Here is a 21,791-nt window from a genome sequence, read left to right as displayed (position 1 = left end):
GACCAAAAAAACTGCTAAGGACGAGCAGCAGTTCAAGGCAAACTGGCTTTCTGCGGCGAAGAAGGTGGACAAGGTGGCTGTACAAAATCTGATGGCAGGTGTCAAGCGTGAGGCCCGGCAATTCGGATTTGGAAAAGCGAAAGCCTAACTGAATATTTTTCCTGAATTTTATACTAATTGAACTTGAAAACAAGTATATACAGCACTAAGTTCGGCCGGGCCGAATCTTAAATACCCACCACCATGAACCAAATATTAGGGTTTCCTTTGAAATTTCAGGAGGGCTTGAGGACTTGAGGACACTTCCCGAAGATAAATTTAAAGATTTCACCTATGAGGACTATATCAGATTCTGGATTTATAAGAACCATTTTTGTTTGAGTTTTAGAGGAATCATTAACATCTCTTGTAAGTGTGCAAGAAAATTATAAAATAACGTCTTAATTTGAAATCTTAAATCTGTGGAAGTAAAATCTGGAAATTTTACATTGAGTTTCAAGCAATTTTCATGATCAGTGCGCCTTCTACACCGTCAAGAAGTGAAGTCGGTCTACACGGAGGCATTACCAAATGGACCGATAAAAACTTAATCCGATACACGTTTTTGTGAGCCTAAAATACCCGAATATTTACAATTTCAGGCAAATCAGATAAAAACTACGGTTTCTAGAAACCCAAGGAGTTAAATCGGGAGATCGTTCTTATGGGGGCTATACCAAAACATGGACCGATACTCACCATTTTTGGCACACCTCTTTATGACCCGAAAATACCTCTAGATTTCCAATTTCAGGCAAATAGGATAAAAACTTCGGATTCTAGAAGCCCAAGAAGTAAAATCGAGAAATCGGTCTATATGGGGGCTATACCAAAATATGGACCGATACTCACCATTTTCGGCACACCTCTTATGGTCCTAAAATACCTCAGACAAATTGGATAAAAACTACGATTTCTATAAGCCCAAGACCCCAAATCGGGAGGTCGTTTTATATGGGGACCATACCAAAACATGGACCGATACTCACAATTTTTGGCACACGTATTTGTGGTCCTACAATACCTCTAGATTTCCAATTTCAGGTAAATTGAATAAAAACTGCGGTTTCTATAAGCCCAAGAAGTAAAATCGGGAGATCGGTCTATATGGGGGCTATACCAAAACATGGACCGATACTCACCATTTTTGGCACACCTCTTTATGGTCATAAAATACCTCTAGATTTCAAATTTCAGGCAAATTGGATAAAAACTACGATTTCTATAAGCCCAAGACCCCAAATCGGGAGGTCGGTTTATATGGGGACTATATAAAAACCTGGACCGATATAGCCCATCTTCGAACTTGACCTGCCTGTAGACAAAAGACGAGTTTGTGCAAAATTTCAGCACGATTGCTTCATTATTGAAGACTGTAGCGTGATTACAACAGACAGACAGACAGACAGACGGACATCGTTATATCGTCTTAGAATTTCTCCCTGATCAAGAATATATATACTTTATATAGTCGGAAATCGATATTTCGATGTGTTACAAACGGAATGACAAACTTATTATACCCCCATCACCATTCTATGGTGGTGGGTATAAAAAAATAAATTTAATTAGATTTTTTAAATAAACGATTTCACCGATTTACACGCGTTTTCCCTTGACCAAATTTTGACCGTATCACCCTTTATATGGACTAACTTACAATTGAGAACACGGTGTTAAGAAGTTTTAATATACCTTGCCATCGACAAGTGTTACCGCAACCCAAGTGGATTGTGGATGACAGTCTTTAGTGCAAGTTTCTACGCAATCCGTGGTGGAGGGTACATAAGATTCGGTCTGGCCGAACTTACGGCCGTATATACTTGTTTTTACATATATTCCAGATATGTTCGGAAGATTCCGCAAAGGCGATCAACATTACATACTACTATATTAAACAATAAAATGTGTCTTATTAAAGTCTTGAAAGTCAGAAAAGAACAGTACTTCATATAAACGAAATGGACTGTGTTGTTGGTTCAAAAATATTTTTTTTTATTGAAAAAATACAAATTTTGTAACAAACGAATTTTTTTGGTGATAAAAGTTTACAATTTTCGAAGAAATTCAAAAAAAAAAACTTTAACAAAACAAAAACGTTTTCGGTACACGTTTTCCGTTTGTTTTTTTCTTTGCGTGTACAAGCCTATTTGTATTTGTGAATGGTAGTCTACATCCTTTTTTTCTTTTGCCTCTCAAAAATTCATTTTGATTTGGGTTTACATTTATAGAAGGACATCCTTTTCCCTCATTTGTCATTCTCTATTTGCCATAATTTTTACGTTTCTTCATAATTTTCGTTATGCTTGCCACCATGGCTACTTCCGGCATTGCTAGTTTAGCGTTTTCTTGAAAATCACAGCGCCGCGACAATTGTAACCAAGCACGTTCGGGATTGAGTGATATAGGCGTTTGTAGCCATGTAACATAGTCAATCTTTAGGGCGCCTGTCAATAGCTAAAATAGAAGAAAAAATATTTCTGTACACAGAAAGAAATATACAACCACAATATATTTCCAATTAAATAGTTGGGAATTCGTATAGAAAATTAATTAAATTGACAAATAAAGTTAAGGTGTATAATAATTGAAAAAATTGGTGGGATAACGCAAATGTAAAGAAAAATCCAACTATAATTATAATCGGAAAATACATAAGAATTCCCAGCATAAAAAGCGTCGCCAAAAAAGTACATGAACATGTTCTTTTTGGGATCCGGAAGTGGTGCAAAATTGGCGCAAAGTGGGTTTGTCATAGGATGGACATTCACCATTTCAACAGCCCTTGCACTGAATTTGCATCACTTGAGGTAAATATGCTCCGAATTCAGTGTTTTGGATGCGAATTAGAAAATTTTGTGATATCTTGCAAAATAAATAATTTTTATAATTTGTCAAGATTTTTAATGCATTACAACCATGGTTGCCACTCGTGCCAAAATTAATCTAACAAAATTTGAAAGAAAATTTACTAAAAATCTACCAAATTTAAACAAAATTTTCAATTTTTTTTTCAAAATTTTATTTCTATAGAAAATTTTGTCAAAGCTTTATTTCGTCAAAATTTTTTTAAAATTTTTATTTCTATAGAAAATGTTCTTAAAATTTTAGTTCTATAGAAAATTTTGTCAAAATTTTATTTCTATTGAAAATGTTGTCAAATTTTATGATCTCTAATAAGAAAATTATTTCATTAACATATGAAAAAATATAAATAAATAAAAATACAATACACGTAAATTTTTAATTGAATCAACTAAAGAATTGATGAAAGTACCATAGAAATCAATTAATATTTTAATTAAGTATATTTTTATACCCTCCACCATAGGATGGGGAATATATTACCTTCGTCATTCCGTTTGTAACATCGAAATATTGCTCTAAGACCCTATAAAGTATTTATATTCTGGGTCGTGGTGGAATTCTGAGTCGATCTAAGCATGACCGTCCGTCCGTCTGTTGAAATCACGCTAACTTCCGAACGAAACAAGCTATCGACTTGAAACTTGGCTCAAGTAGATATTATTGAAGTAAGTCGGATGGTATTGCAAATGGGCCATATCGGACGTATAGCCCCCATATAAACCGACGCTCAGATTTGGCTTGTGGAGCCTCTTGTGGGAGCAAAATTCATCCGAAAATGTTGTCCAAATTTTATTTCTATAGAAAATTTTGTCAAGATTTTATTTCTATAGAAAATTTTGTCAAAATTTTATTTCGATGTAAAATTTTGTCAAAATTTTATTGCTATAGAAAATTTTGTCAAAATTTTATTTCTATAGAAAATGTTGTCGAACTGAATTATATACATACGCATTTAATCGGTGTTAAGAAGTTGCCTGCCGATGGCAAGTAATTCGATTGTGGATGACAGTCTTTAGCACACGTTTCTATGCAATCCATGGTGGAGGGTACATAAGACGCGGCCTGGCCGAACTTAAGGCCGTATATACTTGTTTTTTAATAGAATCAACTAAAAAATATTTTGATACCCTCCACCATAGGATGGGGGTATATTAACTTTGTCATTCCGTTTGTAACACATCGAAATATTGCTCTAAGACCCCATAAAGTATATATATTCTGGGTCGTGGTGAAATTCTGAGTCGATCTGAGCATGTGTGTTCGTCCGTCCGTCCGTCTGTTGAAATCACGCTAACTTCCGAACGAAACAAGCTATCGACTTGAAACTTGGCATAAATAGTTGTTATTGATGTAGGTCGGATGGTATTGCAAATGGGCCATATCGGTGCACTTTTACGTATAGCCCCCATATAAATGGACCCCCAAATTTGGCTTGCAGACCCTCTAAAAGAAGCAAATTTCATCCGATCATCTGAAATTTGGTACATGGTGTTAGTATATGGTATCTAACCACTATGCAAAAATTGGTCCACATCGGTCCGTAATTATATAGCCCCCATATAAACCGATCCCCCGATTTGGCTTGCGGAACCTCTAAGAGAAGCAAATTTCATCGGATCTGGCTGAAATTTGGTACGTGGTGTTAGTATATGGTCTCTAACAACCATGCAAAAATTGGTCCATATCGGTCCATAATTATATATAGCCCCCATATAAACCGATCCCCAGATTTGACTTCCGGAACCCCTTGAAAGAGCAAAATTCATGCAATTCGGTTGAAATTTGGTACGTGATGTTAGTATATGGTATCCAACAACTATGCATGAATTGGTTTATACAGTCCATAATTATATATAGCCCCCAAAAAAACCGATCCCCAAATTTGACCTCCGGAGCCCCTTGGAAGAGCAAAACTCGCCCGATCCGGTTGAAATTTGGTACGTGGTGTTAGTATATGGTCTCTAACAACCATGCAAAAATTGGTCCATACCGGTCTTAATTATATAACCACCATTTAAACCGATCCCCAGATTTGACTTCCGGAGCTCTTAGAGGACCAAAATTCATCGGATCCGGTTAAAATTTGGTACGTGGTGAAATTTTGTACATTGTGCTAGTATATGGCCGCTAACAACCATGCCAAAATTGGTCCATATCCGTCTACAGTTATATATAGCCGATCCCCAAAAGTAATCTAGCAAAATTTTATTTCTATAGAAAATTTTGTCAAAATTTTATTTCTATAGAAAATTATGTCAACATTTTATTTCTATAGAACATTTTGTGAAAATTTTATTTCGATAGAAAATTTTGTGGAAATTTTGTTTCTATAGAAAATTTTGTTAAAATTTTATTTCTATAGAAAATTATGTCAAAATTTTATTTCTATAGAACATTTTGTGAAAATTTTATTTCGATAGAAAATTTTGTAGAAATTTTGTTTCTATAGAAAATTTTGCTAAAATTTTATTTCTATAGAAAATTTTGTCAAACTGAATTATATAGTATTTAATCGACCTTTTTTTTATATATACTCCGTATGGACTAACTTACAATCGAGTAGACGGTGTTAAGAAGTTTTAAGAAACCTTGCCATCGGCAAGTGTTACCGCAACCCAAGTAATTCGATTGTGGATGACAGTCTTTAGTACAAGTTTCAATGCAATCCATGGTGAAAGGTACATAAGATTCGGCCTGGCCGAACTTACGGCCGCTTATACTTGTTTTTAATCAAATATGTTTTTTATTTCTATTTATTTTTCATTGATTCTATGATTGATATTATCATTTTGATTGATTGAAGCAGAGATGGTCCGATTGGCCATTTTTAAGGTTTTCGATTGTCAAAAAATTGTAAACGTCGAAAATGTCATATACCTGTATAAAACGTAAAAAACGTAGTAAATGTCCTAAACCCTCATGGGATTCATAAAATCGATTGTAGTTATGTTAGTATATGATATCCAACAACCATGCAGGAATTGGTTCATATCAGTCCATAATTATATATATCCCCCATAAAAACCGATCCCGAAATTTTGTTTTAGAGCCTCTTGGAGGAGCAAATTTCATCCGAGTCAGTTGAAATTTGGTACATTGTGCTAGTATATGGTCGTTAACAGCCATGCCTACCTAGGTCCATATCGTTCTATAGTTATATATAGCCCTCAGATAAATCGATCCCCAATCACACAAAAATCGGTCCATATCAAGTTCATAATTGTATATAGCCCCTATATAAGCGACCTCCATATTTCAGTTCTGGCTCTCTATACACCGTGCAAAAGTCCATATCGATTCGTAATTATTTGTAGACTTACCTATACATAACTTTTTTGTCTAATATATACCACATATGGACTAACTCACAATTTAGAAAACGATGTTAAGAAGTTTTAAGATACCACAACCCAAGTAATTCGTTTGTGGATGACAGTCATTCGTAGAAGTTTCTACGCAATCCATGGTGGAGCGTACATAAGATTCGGCCTGGCCGAACTTACGGCCGTATATACTTGTTTATTATATCAGAAAAATAAATCATTGTGATCAAGACAATATTTTTTTCACGGTGGGTATGATACTACCGCTACACCTTAATATCATTTACCTGATCGAATGGATGTTGATCTATGAAAAACATTGTTTTGAGTAATGGAGCTTTAGTTTCCTTAATATTTTGCCCTTGAGCTCCCTGAAAGGGACTTGGTTCATTTTCACTTGTACCCAATTGTTCCATAAGCCATTCCTTGTTATTTTTCAAATAGGTATAACAAACCTGCAAGTAGAAATGGTTAAACAACATTCATCACTATACACCGACAATGTGAAGGATTATTATAAAAAAATTAAATTTACATAATATTAATTTTCACGGATAACGTGTAACATGTTTGTCTCAAACATATTATTATCTCGGAAAATATGTATCTAATTTGGCGAGAAAATGGAAAAAATGTTCCATGTTTCCCTCGCAAAAGTAACATTATGCTCTTGAAACATATTCCTACCCTTGATGTAATTCTGCCATTGAAATTGCACACCTACCTTTAACGATTGCTTTCCAATATTTTACTTCTATCGACAATTTCAAAATTTTATTTCTATGAAAGATTTAGTCAAAATTTTATTTATATAGAAAATTTTATTTCTATAGAAAATTTTGACAAAATTTTATCTCTATAGAAAATTGTGTCAAAATTTTATCTCTATAGAAAATTTTGTAAAAATTGTATTTCTATAGAAAATTTTGTAAAAATTTTATTTCTATAGAAAATTTTGTAAAAATTTTATTTCTATAGAAAATTTTGACAAAATTTTATTTCTATAAAAAATTTTGTAAAAAATTTTATCTCTATAGAAAATTTTGTAAAAATTGTATTTCTATAGAAAATTTTGTAAAAATTTTATTTCTATAGAAAATTTTGTAAAAATTTTATTTCTATAGAAAATTTTGTAAAAATTTTATTTCTATAGAAAATTTTGACAAAATTTTATTTCTATAAAAAATTTTGTAAAAATTTTATTTCTATAGAAAATTTTGACAAAATTTTATTTCTATAGAAAATTTTGTAAAAATTTTATTTCTATAGAAAATTTTGTAAAAATTTTATTTCTATAGAAAATTTTGACAAAATTTTATTATGCAGCCTACATTTTAGGATGTATAATAAATTTACATAATATTAATATTCACATGTAATATGTTTGTCTCAACCATATTATTATCTAGGAAAATATGTATCTGATTTGGCGAGAAAAATATTCATGCGACAAAAATGTTCCATGTTTTCCTCGCAAAAGTAAAATTATGCTTTTGAAAGATATTCCTTCCCTAGACGTAATACTACCATTGACATTTCGTACATACCTTTAACGATTGCTTGCCAATATCCGTTGTAAGGACATCACTTGCCAATATTTCAGCTATGAAATCTGTTATACCAACATCCAATTCCATGGCATAATTAGCCGGAGGACTATGACTCATACGATCCGAATCCGCTGTACCAATTTCATCAATCTTTACCGTACTAACAGCACTCATGCCACCAACACGGCGTCCACCTTCACCATACGTTTCCAGAATTATACTATCTTTGGCCTGTTTTAGAAATAAATCAATTTGATCAGTGTGCTTATCATCCTCATCAATGGAACAAATGGCCTCAGACAGGGTGAAACAAATTGTAGCTCTATCCTCGTTATTAGATTTTTCATATTTATCGGCGGTCTTAATAAGTTCCGTATATAAGGCAGCAAACATAACCTGCATTAAAACTGAATCGGCTGAAAAGGTACGAATGTTTATGGGAGAATTAATAACAACAAAAAGATATTTCTATTACCCAAAGGCCTTGTGGACACCGGAGTTATATCCTGTAACAATGATGTGACTTTATACAATCCTTCGGGTATGCAATCCCACATTTCCGAGACACAAGTTAAGGCCAATGACATAGCCTGGTACATACTGGCCCCCGCTTCAACGGCATTAATTAGCATATCAACGGTGGTATTGAGTACAGGATAAGCAAAATGCATTATGGCCTCCAACCATGGTGGACGTTTTTGATTCCATACCTGTAAGTGTTATCAATGTCAAATTTTATTTCTATAGAAAATTTTGTCAAAATTTTATTTCCATAGAAAAATTTTAAAAAATTTTATTTCTGTAGAAAATGTTGTCAAAATTTTATTCCTGCGGAAAATTGTATTTCTATAGGCAATTTTATCAAAATTTTATTTCTATAGAAAAATTTTGTAAAAATTTTATTTCTATAGAAAATTTTGTGAAAATTGTATTTCAATCGAAAATGTTGACAAAATTGTAGTTCTATATAAAATTTTGTCAAAATTTTATGTCTATAGAAAATTTTATTTCCATAAAAAATTTTGTAAAAATTTTATTCATATAGAAAATAATGTCAAAATTTTATTTTTATAGGAAATTTTGTGTAAATTTTATTTCTATAGAAAATTTTTGTCTAAATTTTAATTCTTTAAAAAACTTTGTCAAAATTTTACTTTTATAGAAAATTTTCTCAAAATTTTACCTCTTTAGAAAATTTTGTCATAATTTTACTTCTATAGAAAATTTTGGCAAAATTTTATTTCTATAGAAAAGTTTGTCAAAATTCTATTTCTATAGAAAATTTTGTCAAAATTCTATTTCTATAGAAAATTTTGTCAAAAGTTTACTTCTATAGAAAATTTTGGCAAAATTATATTTCTATAGAAAATTTTGTCAAAATTTTTTTTCTATAGAAATTTTTGTCAAAATAGAAAATTTTGTCAAAATTTTATTTCGATAGAATTTTTTTTTAATTTAATTATCATTGACAATTTTGCCAAAATTTTACTTCTATAGACAATTTTATCAAAATTGTATTTCTGTCGAAAATTTTGACAAATTTGTAGTTTCATATAAAATTTTGTCAAAATTTTATTTCCATAGAAAATTTTGTTAAAATTGGATTTCTATAGAAAATTTTTGTCTAAATTTTAATTCTTTAACAAACTTTATCAACATTTTGTTTTTATAGAAAATTTTCTCAAAATTTTACTTCTATAGAAAATTTCGCCATAATTTTACTTCTATAGAAAATTTTGGCAAAATTTCTATTTCTACAGAAAATTTTGTCCAAATTCTATTTCTATAGAAAATTTTGTCAAAATTTTATTTCGATAGATTTTTTTTTTAATTTTATTATCATTGACAATTTTGTCAAAATTTTATTTCTATAGACAATTTTATTAAAATTTTATTTCTATAGAAAAATTTTCTCAAAAACTTATTTCTATAGAAAAGTTTGGCAAAATTGTAGTTCTATATAAAATTTTGTCAAAATTTTATTTCCATAGAAAATTTTGTCAAAATTTTATTTCCATAGAAAATTTTGTAAAAATTGTATTCCTATAGAAAATTTTTTCAAATTTTTATTTCTATTGAAAATTTTGTCAAAATTTTATTTCTATAGAAAATTTTATTTCTGTAGAAAATTTTGTCAAAATTTTATTTCTATACAAAATTTTTTCCAAATTTTATTTATATAGAAAATTTTGTCAAAAATTTAGTTAAAACTTTATTTCTATAGAAAATTTTGTTAAAATTTTATTTCTATAGAAAATTTTTGTCTAAATTTTAATTCATTCGTTTTGTTTTGTTATTGTTGGTTTTTGTTCTTTAATCATTGTTGTTGTTTTTTTTTTTGTTTTTTTTTTTATTTCTGCTTAAAACCATACATTGACTAAACTACAAGTGTAGCTTAACCAACAAAGGAAAAGAATGTTTGTGAAATTTATTTGGGCAAAGCCCTATAGACAGCACGATGGTTGGATGGACGCACGTTTCGGAATTACCACATTCCTCATGAGCATCCTCTACTTGCAGCAAAGCTATCAACCAATTATCAGAATAAATTCAGGCAGTTTATCAAACCCAACAATAAACCACACTTGAACCTTCCGAAAAAAGCTTTTACATTGATAGCCGGCTTAAAAAACTGTGTCAAAATTTTATTTTTATAGGAAATTTTCTCAAAATTTTACTTCTATAGAAAATTTTGTCATAAATTTACTTCTATAGAAAATTTGGCAAAATTTTATTTCTATAGAAAATTTTGTCCAAATTCTATTTCTATAGAAAATTTTGTCAAAAGTTTACTTCTATGGAAAATTTTGGCAAAATTATATTTTTTAGAAGATTTTGTCAAAATTTTATTTCTATAGAAATTTTTGTCAAAATAGAAAACTTTGTCAAAACTTTATTTCGATAATTTTTTTTTTAATTTTATTATCATTGACAATTTTTCAAAATTTTATTTCTATAGACAATTTTATCAAAATTTTATTTCTATAGAAAAATTTTCTAAAAAAAATATTTCTATAGAAAATTTTGTGAAAATTGTAGTTCTATATAAAATTTTGTCAAAATTTTATTCCATAGAAAATTTTGTAAAAATTTTATTTCCATAGAAAATTTTGTAAAAATTTTATTTCCATAGAAAATTTTGTAATAATTTTATTTCCATAGAAAATTTTGTAAAAATTTTATTTCCATAGAAAATTTTGTAAAAATTTTATTTCTATGGAAAATTTTGTCAAAATTTTATTTCTATGGAAAATTTTGTCAAAATTGTATTTCTATTGAAAATTTTGTCAAAATTTTATTTCTATAGAAAATTTTATTTCTGTAGAAAATTTTGTCCAAATTTTATTTATATAGAAAATTTTGTTAAAATTCTATTTCTATAGGCAATTTTGTTAAAATTTTATTTCTATAGAAAATTTTGTCTAAATTTTAATTCTTTAAAAAACTTTGTCAAAATTTTATTTCCATAGAAAACTTTGTCAAAATTTTATTTCTATAGACATTTTTGTCAAAATTTTATTTCTACAGAAAATTTTATCAAAATAGAAAATTTTGTCAAAATTTTATTTCGATAGATTTTTTTTCAAAATTTTATTATCATTGACAATTTTGGCAAAATTATATTTCTATAGATAATTTTGTCAAACTTTTAGAGAAAATAGAAAATTTTGTCAATAATTTTATTTCTATGGAAAATTTTGTCAAAATTTTATTTCTAAAGAAAAATTTTCTCAAAAATTTATTTCTATAGAAAATTTTGTGAAAATTGTATTTCTACCGAAAATTTTGACAAAATTGTAGTTCTATATAAAATTTTGTCAAAATTTTTTTTGCATTGAAAATTTTGTAAAAATTTTGTAAAAATTTTATTCCTATAGTAAATTTTGTCAAAATTTTATTTCTATTGAAAATTTTGTCAAAATTTTATTTCTATAGAAAATTTTATTTCTGTAGAAAATTTTGTCCAAATTTTATTTATATAGAAAATTTTGTCAAAAATTTTGTTAAAATTCTATTTTTATAGGCCATTTTTTTTATATTTTATTTCTATAGAAAATTTTGTCTAAATTTTAATTCTTTAAAAAACTTTGTCAAAATTTTATTTCCGTAGAAAAATTTGTCAAAATTTTATTTCTATAGATATTTTTGTCAAAATTTTATTTCTATAGAAAATTTTATCAAAATAGAAAATTTTACTTTTATAGAAAATTTTCTCAAAATTTTACCTCTTTAGAAAATTTTGTCATAATTTTACTTCTATAGAAAATTTTGGCAAAATTTTATTTCTATAGAAAATTTTGTCAAAATTCTATTTCTATAGAAAATTTTGTCAAAAGTTTACTTCTATAGAAAATTTTGGCAAAATTATATTTCTATAGAAAATTTTGTCAAAATTTTTTTTCTTTAGAAATTTTTGTCAAAATAGAAAATTTTGTCAAAATTTTATTTCGATAGAATTTTTTTTATTTAATTATCATTGACAATTTTGCCAAAATTTTACTTCTATAGACAATTTTATCAAAATTGTATTTCTGACGAAAATTTTGACAAATTTGTAGTTTCATATAAAATTTTGTCAAAATTTTATTTCCATAGAAAATTTTGTTAAAATTGGATTTCTATAGAAAATTTTTGTCTAAATTTTAATTCTTTAAAAAACTTTATCAACATTTTATTTTTATAGAAAATTTTCTCAAAATTTTACTTCTATAGAAAATTTCGTCATAATTTCACTTCTATAGAAAATTTTGGCAAAATTTTTATTTCTACAGAAAAATTTGTCCAAATTCTATTTCTATAGAAAATTTTGTCAAAATTTTATTTCGATAGATTTTTTTTTAATTTTATTATCATTGACAATTTTGTCAAAATTTTATTTCTATAGACAATTTTATTAAAATTTTATTTCTATAGAAAAATTTTCTCAAAAACTTATTTCTATAGAAAATTTTGGCAAAATTGTAGTTCTATATAAAATTTTGTCAAAATTTTATTTCCATAGAAAATTTTGTCAAAATTTTATTTCCATAGAAAATTTTGTAAAAATTTTATTCCTATAGAAAATTTTTTCAAATTTTTATTTGTCAACATAAATTTTGTCAACATTTTATTTCGATAGATTTTTTTTCCAAATTTTATTATCATTGACAATTTTGGCAAAATTATATTTCTATAGAAAATTTTGTCAAACTTTTATAGAAAATAGAAAATTATGTCAAACTTTTATTTCTATAGACAATTTTGTCAAAAATTTTATTTCTATAGAAAATTTTGTCAAAATTGTATTTCTATAGAAATTTTTGTCAAAATTTTATTTCTATAGAAAATTTTGTCAAAATTGTATTTCTATAGAAATTTTTGTCAAAATTTTATTTCCCACACAGCTTATGATTGGACCACCCTCTATATAGATTTCATAACTATCATAAAGAAAAACCTGTCGTTTGTCCAAACAATCGCTCCATCCGGGTGCACCAATTTCCTCCAAAGCCTTTACTAAGCATGATTTAATATCCAGTGCCTTGCCCAAGGCAACCAATAAATATGTCAATGACAAAACAATTTGGCAATTCGATTGACCAACAGGATCTAGAAAATGAAATAGCATATTTATTATGAGAATGGTCCAAAACTTTGCTCTTCCAACTTACCCAAATCCTCGGTCAATAAATCGGATACCTTAAAGCATTCTCCTCTACACAAAAATCCCTCACATTTCTTAGATTCATTAGCAGTTTCAACAAAGGAGTTTTTAGCAACATTTTTGAAATTTTCCGAAGAGGGTAAATGTTGTAGAAGATGTCTCAATATAATACCAGCTAGATGGGCATCTCTCATCAGAAGGACCTGTAAAAATAAAACACAAAAATTGGTAATTTATGTCATTACTAAAGTAATGATATCGTGCAACACAAGTTTTATGAGATTCTTGTTGTTTCCAAATTCTTAAAAATCACTCGTTGAGTACATACAGTGAACGTCAGAATAAAGTGTACACACGAAAATATTTCTTATTGTCGCGTTTATATCTACGATTTTGTTAGACACCTATAGAGTATTTAAGTCTCTCCTCAAAACTTAAAAATCCAAAATAAGAAACTCGGCTTTGTACACTTTATTTTGTCGCTCACTGTATATCAGTGGAATAATGAGGTCACCGCCTCTACGGAAGTTTATGACGAGTATGTAACTGGAATACAGAGTTTTCTACATCCCTACGATTATGTGTTGCATAGAGTTAACTTATGAATTACTTTCTACCTTCACCAAGAATGGCCAATCTGCTTCCGGAAAGGCCAATAGAACTTTCAATTCCAAGGCAATTGCACTATTTGTATTGAGATCAGCAAATTCCGTAACCCATTGACACGACTGATCTTTAGGAAAGAAACGTGGTAATGCAAATATTATCCAAGCACTTGGTAGTCCATGACGGGATGAAAACATTTCCATATTCTCCAAACCTTTACGGAATACCTAAAATAAAAATACAATATATAAAAACACCAAAAAAATCTACACAACATGTAGAAAAAAAATTATTAAACTAAAGAAATTTTATTTAAAAGAAAGTTCATGATCTTGGCTTTAAAGATTGTTTCCACTGAAGTAAGACAATGTTCCTTAAAATAGAGTAAACCATTTTTGTTGTAAAGAAATAATCTTTAAATGGTTTTGGTTTAAAGTCTTTTTTTTCGGAAATTAAGAAAATAATTTTCCTTCCCTTTCGTTTCGTTTATGCTATAATTTGGATTTTTAAACTGACCTTTATTTGCACAAAGAAAACTATTTGAAAGTTTTTTTTCTATAAAAAATTTAGTGCATTTTTTTTTTTTTTTTGAAAAAATATTTTTATAGAAAATTTTGTGAAAAGTTTATTCCTACAGATTTTTTTCAAACCTTCATTTCTATAAAATATTTTGTCTAATTTGTATTTCTTTATATATAGAAAATTTTGTCAAAATTTTATTTCTATAGAAAATTTTGTCAAAATGTTATATTTCATAGAAACTTTTGTGAAAATTTTATTTTTTATTTCTATAAAAAATATTTCATTACGCTTGCCTTAAGGGCCACCACCATTCCTTACTTACTCACCCACATATGCCTCACCACTTTCACCAACATGAGGCAATAATTCACAATTTGCGAATAACGAGCCGTCAAAACGGTCAAGGTCTCATTAAGCATACCACCGAATATGCGTTGAGCCATTTTTGGAGACACCAAATTCCAGAGATCATCTTTTATTTCTATAGAAAATTTTGTCAAAATTTCATTTCTATAGAAAATTTAGTCCAAATTTTATTTCTGCAGAAAATTTAGTCCAAATTTTATTTCTATAGAAAGATTTGTCCAAATTTTATTTCTGCAGAAAATTTAGTCCAAATTTTATTTCTGCAGAAAATTTAGTCCAAATTTTATTTCTATAAAAAATTTTGTCAAAATTTTATTTCTATAAAAAATGTTGTCAAAATTTTATTTCTATAGAAAATTTTGTCAAAAATTTATTTCTATAGAAAATGTTGTGAAAAATTTATTTCAATAGAAACTTTTGTGTAAATTTTATTTCTATAGAACATTTTGTGAAAATTTTATTTCTGTAAAAAATTTTATCAAAATTTTATTTCTTTAGAAAATTTTGTGAAAATTTTATTTCTATAGAACATTTTGTGAACATTTTATTTCTGTAAAAAATGTTATCAAAATTTTATTTCTTTAGAAAATTTTGTCAAAATTTGATTTCTATAGAAAATTTAGTGAAAATTTAACTTCTATAGAAAATGTTGTCAATATTTTATGTATTTCTATTGAAAATTTTGTCCAAATTTTATTTCAATAGAAAATTTTGTCAAAATTTTATTTCAATAGAAAATTTTGTCAAAATTTTATTTCTATAGACAATTTTGTCAAAATTTCATTTCTATAGAAAGATTTGTCCAAATTTTATTTCTATATAAAATTTTGCCGAAACTTTATTTCTATAGAAAATTTTGTAATTTTATTTCTATAGAAAATTTAGTAAAAAATGTATGGTACTTCTACAGAAAATTTTGTTGGAGAGGAATATTTTGCAAAATCTACCGAAACATCAAGAGTTCTACAAATCTACCAAGCAGTAAAAAATCTACAATTTCGTAGAATTCTACCAAGTGTGGCGACCGTGCAGTCTGTATGTGAACACATGTTGCCACACAATCCCAAAAAAATGTACCAAAAAATTACCAAACAAAAAAAATTATTTTGCAAAATTTTATTTCAATAGAAAAAATTCTTCTGTAGAAAATAAAAACTATAGAAAATTTTTGAAAATTTTTTTGGAAAAAATATTATAGAAAATTTTGTCAAAATGGGAAATTTTATTTCTATAGAATTCTTTTCAAAACTTCATTTCTATAGAAAATTTTGTAGCAAAATTTTACTTCTATAGGAAATTTTCTCAATATTTAATTTCTGTAGAAATTTTTTTCAATGTATTTCTATTGAAAATTTAGTCAAAAATTTGTAATATTTTTATAGAAAATTTTGTCACAATTTTATTTCGAAAAACAAATTTGTCAAATTTTTATTTCTATAGAAAATTTTGTCAAAATTTTATTTCTATAGAAAATTTTGTCAAAATTTTATTTTATTTCTATAGAAAATTTAGTATAAATTTTATTACAATAGAAAATTTTGTCAATATTGTATGTATTTCTATAGAAAATTTTGTCAAACTTTAATTTCTTTAGAAAAATTTGTCAATATTTTATGTATTTCTATAGAAAATTTTGTCAAAATTTTATTTCTATAGAAAATTTTGTCAAAAGTTTATTTCTATAGAAAATTTTGTCAAAATTTATTTCTATAGAAAATTTTGTCAAAATTTTATTTCTATTGAAAATTTTGTCAAAATTTTATTTCTATAGAAAATTTTGTCAAAATTTTATTTCTATAGAAAATTTTATCAAAACTTTATTTCTATAGAAAACTTTGTCAAAATTTTATTTCTATAGAAAACTTTGTCAAAATTTTATTTTTACAAAAAATTTTGTCAAAATTTTAATTCTATAGAATATTTTGTCAAAATTTTAATACTATAGAAAATTTTGTCAAAATTTTATTTTTATAGATAATTTTGTCAAAATTTTATTTCTCTCGAAATTTTTGTCAAAATTTTATTTCCATAGAAAATTTTGTCAAAAATTTATTTCTGTAGAAAATTTTGTCAAAATTTTATTTCTATAGAAAACTTTGTCAAAATTTTATTTTTATAAATAGTTTTGTCAAAATTTTATGTCTATAGAAAATTTTGTCAAAATTTTATTTCTATAGAATATTTTGTCAAAAATTTTATTTCTGTGGAAAATTTTGTCAAAATTTTATTTCCATAGAAAATTTTGTAAAAATTTTATTTCTATAGAAAATTTTGTCAAAATTGTATTTCTATAGAAATGTCGGTATCGGTCTATATCGGTATATAGCCCCATATAATCTAATCTCCCAACATTACCTATGTACGCAATTTGGCCGCATATGCTTATTTCATATTTTAAAGTTTCATAACGATTTCAGAAAAATGCAAATGTTTTGTATGTTACTTTCATATTTGTATGAAAGTACAGCTGTAATACTTTTACATAAAGTAAACACAAAACAAAACCATAAACCTACCTTTGAGAGGACTCCAAGTGGGGCACCCCGCAAAAGGAGGCAGTAGAAGAGCTCCCTGCATTTTGCATGTATGTCGCGTATAATGACACTTTGGTTATTTAGCTGTAAACCTGGAAAGACACATTTCTCCATATGACTGAATATGCTATGTTAATTAGATGCAAATTCCATTTGGTTAAACCTTAACAAGGAACCAACACATCGTCTCATCTGGGGAAAAAATGTTATAAGGCTCATTTTCCATTATGCTTGGATGGTTTTTAAAAATCGAGGCAAATATTCCGCTGCCACTTGGAAATTTAAGGGGGCATCAATTCATTGTTAATTTAGTTTTTTTTTTATGAAATACCATAAAAAAATATTTCTTTTCGCTTGCCTTAAGGGCCATCACCATTCCTTAATTACTCACCCACATATGCCTCACCACTTTCACTAACATGAGGCAATAATTCCGCCACACAGAAGAGCATATTGCATATGTCACACAAATGCAATTGAGCACGAGCTTGGCTGGTCACAATTTGCGAATAACGAACCGTCAAAACGCTCAAGGTCTCATTAAGCATGCCACCGAATATGCGTTGAGCCATTTTTGGAGGCACCGAATTCCAGAGATCATCTTTGGTACCGCACATATAGAACCACCACATTTGTATGGTATACGAGCCACGTTCGGATTCAAAAAATGGCTCGGTATCCTCCCAATGTAAGGCATCCGCATCCTGGACTATATACAAAAGTAGAAGGCGACAATGTAAATCCAATAATCTTTCGGCTAAAGCTTCGGACATTTGGGAATATTGTTTGAGAGATATTTTCAAAGCTCCTCCCTTTTCATCCCCCTTAGGAGGACATATTTTCGTTGTACAAGCCTGAAGATAGACATTTAGGCAATTTCGTACTAGAGCTGCAGCACCAATAGTGGCCGTTAGTACAGAAAGATCCGCATGATCCAGAGATTCTTGTGAGAGTACGTGTAAATGTTCCAGGAGGAGATCAGCTGACTTTGTTACAAGACTTACAAATTTATCTGGATCGGATGTCTTGACCACTACAGAAGACTGAGAAGATAATTTTTTTCTAGATTTAATTTCTGTTATTAACATTATAAACATCAATAAAAATCAAATAAATAGCAAGATCCACTCAGAATTTCACCAAGATCACGAATATATGAATGGTTTAGTATAAACCAAAATACAAAATCATTGAATCCCAGGCATCCTACATGGCACTTACATGTATGGTCCCTATACTTCCATTCCATGTACCACTTTGGTAAATGACCCACTTTTGTCAAACTTTTTCTAATAGATACACTTACAAAATTTTAACAAAATTTTCTATAGAAATAAAAATTTTGACAACATTTTTTATAGAAATAAAATTTTGACAAAATTTTTTATAGAAATAAAATTTTGACAAAATTTTCAATAAAAGTTAAATTTTGACAACATTTTCAATAGAAATAAAATTTTGACAAAATTTTCAATAGAAAAATAATTTTGACAAAATTTTCCATAGAAATAAAATTCCATGTACCATTTCGGTAAATTGTCCATTTGGGTCCAAATTTTTCTTATAGATACACTCACATAATGTTGACAAAATTTTTTATAGAAATAAAATTTTGACAAAAATGTTCTATGGATATAAAATTTTGAAAAAAATTTATTATAGAAATAAAATTTTGACAAAAATTTTCTATAGAAATAAAATTTTGACAAAATTTTCTATAGAAATAAAATTTTGACAAAATTTTCTATAGAAATAAAATTTTGACAAAATTTTCTATAGAAATAAAATTTTGACAAAATTTTCTATAGAAATAAAATTTTGACAAAATTTTCTATAGAAATAAAATTTTGACAAAATTTTCTATAGAAATAAAATTTTGACCAAATTTTCTATAGAAATAAAATTTTGACCAAATTTTCTATAGAAATAAATTTTTGACAAAATTTTCTACAGAAATAAAATTATAACAACATTTTCTATAGAAATAAAATTTTGACAAAATTTTCTATAGAAATAAAATTCCATGTACCATTTCGGTAAATTGCCCATTTTGGTTAAATTTTTTCTTATAAATACGCTTACAAAATGTTGGCAAACTTTTTTATAGAAATAAAATTTTGACAAAAATTTTCTATGGAAATAAAATTTTGGCAAAATTTTCTATAGAAATAAAATTTTGACAAAATTTTCTATAGAAATAAAATTTTGACCAAATTTTCTATAAAAAGAAAATTTTGACAAAAATTACTATAGAAATAAAATTTTGACAAAATTTTTTATAGAAATAAAATTTTGACAAAATTTTTTATAGAAATAAAATTTTGACAAAAAATTTCTACGGAAATAAAATTTTGGCAAAATTTTCTATAGCGATAAAATTTTGACAAAAATTTTCTATAGAAATAAAATTTTGACAAAAATTTTCTATAAAAAAAAAATTTTGACAAAATTTTCAATAGAAATAAAATTTTCCACCAACAACTCCCGTACATAAACGTTCTTGCAGCACACGTTGATGGGTCTGTAAAAATTAGGAATTTTTTGCACAAATAATTTTGATTATATCATTTCATGATACTAAATTGAAACTCGAACAAACCTGATAAAATTCCAAATCTCTTTGCAATAATATTGGAACACGGTCCATAAGATTACCTTCTTCCATAACCTCCATATTGTTGGATTTTTTCAAGAAAATTCTTTATTTTTTAAAATTATTACAAAATGTTGGCAAACTTTTTTATAGAAATAAAATTTTGACAAAAATTTTCTATGGAAATAAAATTTTGGCAAAATTTTCTATAGAAATAAAATTTTGACAAAATTTTCTATAGAAATAAAATTTTGACCAAATTTTCTATAAAAAGAAAATTTTGACAAAAATTACTATAGATATAAAATGTTGACAAAATCTTTCTATAGATATAAAATTTTGACAAAATTTTTCTATAGAAATAAAATTTTGACAAAATTTTCTTTAGAAATAAAATTCCATGTATCATTTCGGTAAATTGCCCATTTTGGTCAAATTTTTTCTTATAAATACACTTACATAATGTTGACAAAATTTTTTATAAAAATAAAATTTTGACAAAAATTTTCTATGGAAATAAAATTTTGACAAAAATTTTCTATGGAAATAAAATGTTGACAAAATTTTCTATAGAAATAAAATTTTGACAAAATTTTCTATAGAAATAAAATTTTGACCAATTTTTCTATAGAAATAAAATTTTAACAAAATTTTCTATAGAAATAAAATTTTGACAATATTTTCTATAGAAATAAAATTTTGGCCAAATTTTCTATAGAAATAAAATTTGGACAAAATTTTCTACAGAAATAAAATTTTCATAAAATTGTCTACAGAAATAAAATTTTAACAAAATTTTCTATAGAAATAAAATTTTGACAAAATTTTCTATAGAATTAAAACTCCATGTACCATTTCGGTAAATGACCCACATTGGTAAACCTTTTTCTATATATGTTATTTACTTACAAAATCGCCCTCACTTAGCTCCTTCTCTGTATGCAATAGACCCGAATGCTTTCGATATGAAGCAAAATATTCATCCTCCCACCATAGAATCATTTTGATGGCAGCAAATGAAGCATAACGAGGAAAATCTAATTTTCCACCAACAACTCCCGTACATAAACGTTCTTGCAGCACACGTTGATGGGTCTGTAAAAATTAGGAATTTTTTGCACAAATAATTTTGATTATATCATTTCATGATACTAAATTGAAACTCGAACAAACCTGATAAAATTCCAAATCTCTTTGCAATAATATTGGAACACGGTCCATAAGATTACCTTCTTCCATAACCTCCATATTGTTGGATGTTTTCAAGAAAATTCTTTATTTTTTAAAATTATTAATTATATTGTTATTGTTTGGAAAAATAACCATAGAAGGACTTTGATTATGCCTGGGCATTAATATAACAAATAGATTTGGGACCATGACAACACAACATTTGAATTGGTTACCATGGATGCAACCTAAACTCAATCAACAAGAGACGTAAATTTGGCGATACGTCGAAGATTATAAACCCTACATGATGGTATTGAAGCCTTAAATAAAATAAACAATTTAAAGAATACACAATATAATATTAAATATACAGATACATCACACATTGGAACGAAATCGACCAAAATAATTGATAACCATATTTATACAAGTTCATAGGGCCGAAAGTTTTCTGTAGAAATATAATTTTGACAAAACTTTCTATAGACATAAAATTTTGACAAAATTATATATAGAAGTAACATTTTGCAAAAATTTTTCTATAGAAATGAAATTTTGCAAAAATTTTCTATA

At 27.1% G+C, this 21,791-nt stretch overlaps 1 protein-coding gene across 1 annotated transcript; it reads right to left on the bottom strand.

The window, feature by feature from the left end:
* Positions 1-2,183: 2,183 nt before the first annotated feature.
* On the bottom strand, positions 2,184-21,374 carry LOC142236091 (uncharacterized). Its single transcript, XM_075307341.1, has 11 exons — positions 21,219-21,374; positions 20,955-21,140; positions 17,844-18,495; positions 17,435-17,544; positions 14,042-14,257; positions 13,432-13,627; positions 13,218-13,369; positions 8,256-8,490; positions 7,778-8,196; positions 6,518-6,685; positions 2,184-2,496 (listed from the first exon to the last, which is right to left on the bottom strand). The coding sequence occupies exons 1-11, from the start codon at positions 21,291-21,293 to the stop codon at positions 2,302-2,304; spliced, it is 2,604 nt and encodes an 867-aa protein (XP_075163456.1). The 5' UTR covers positions 21,294-21,374; the 3' UTR covers positions 2,184-2,301.
* Between the last annotated feature and the right edge of the window lie 417 nt (positions 21,375-21,791).

This window comes from Haematobia irritans, chromosome 4, assembly GCF_050003625.1.
Source record: "Haematobia irritans isolate KBUSLIRL chromosome 4, ASM5000362v1, whole genome shotgun sequence".
Taxonomy (NCBI): Eukaryota; Metazoa; Arthropoda; class Insecta; order Diptera; family Muscidae; genus Haematobia; species Haematobia irritans.
Note: the sequence above shows the minus strand (reverse complement) of the source record. Positions and strands in the feature narration are given on the sequence as shown.

Bases quoted from the DNA above. Each gene is read 5' to 3' on its own strand.
- LOC142236091 (XM_075307341.1), bottom strand. From the start codon at position 21,293: ATGGAGGTTATGGAAGAAGGTAATCTTATGGACCGTGTTCCAATATTA. The intron at 14,258-17,434 runs GTAGGTTTATGG...TTTTTATTTTAG, and splicing joins CACTTGGAGTCCTCTCAAAG to GTATTCCGTAAAGGTTTGGA. The intron at 13,628-14,041 runs GTAGAAAGTAAT...TTATTTTTACAG, and splicing joins ATTGGCCATTCTTGGTGAAG to GTCCTTCTGATGAGAGATGC.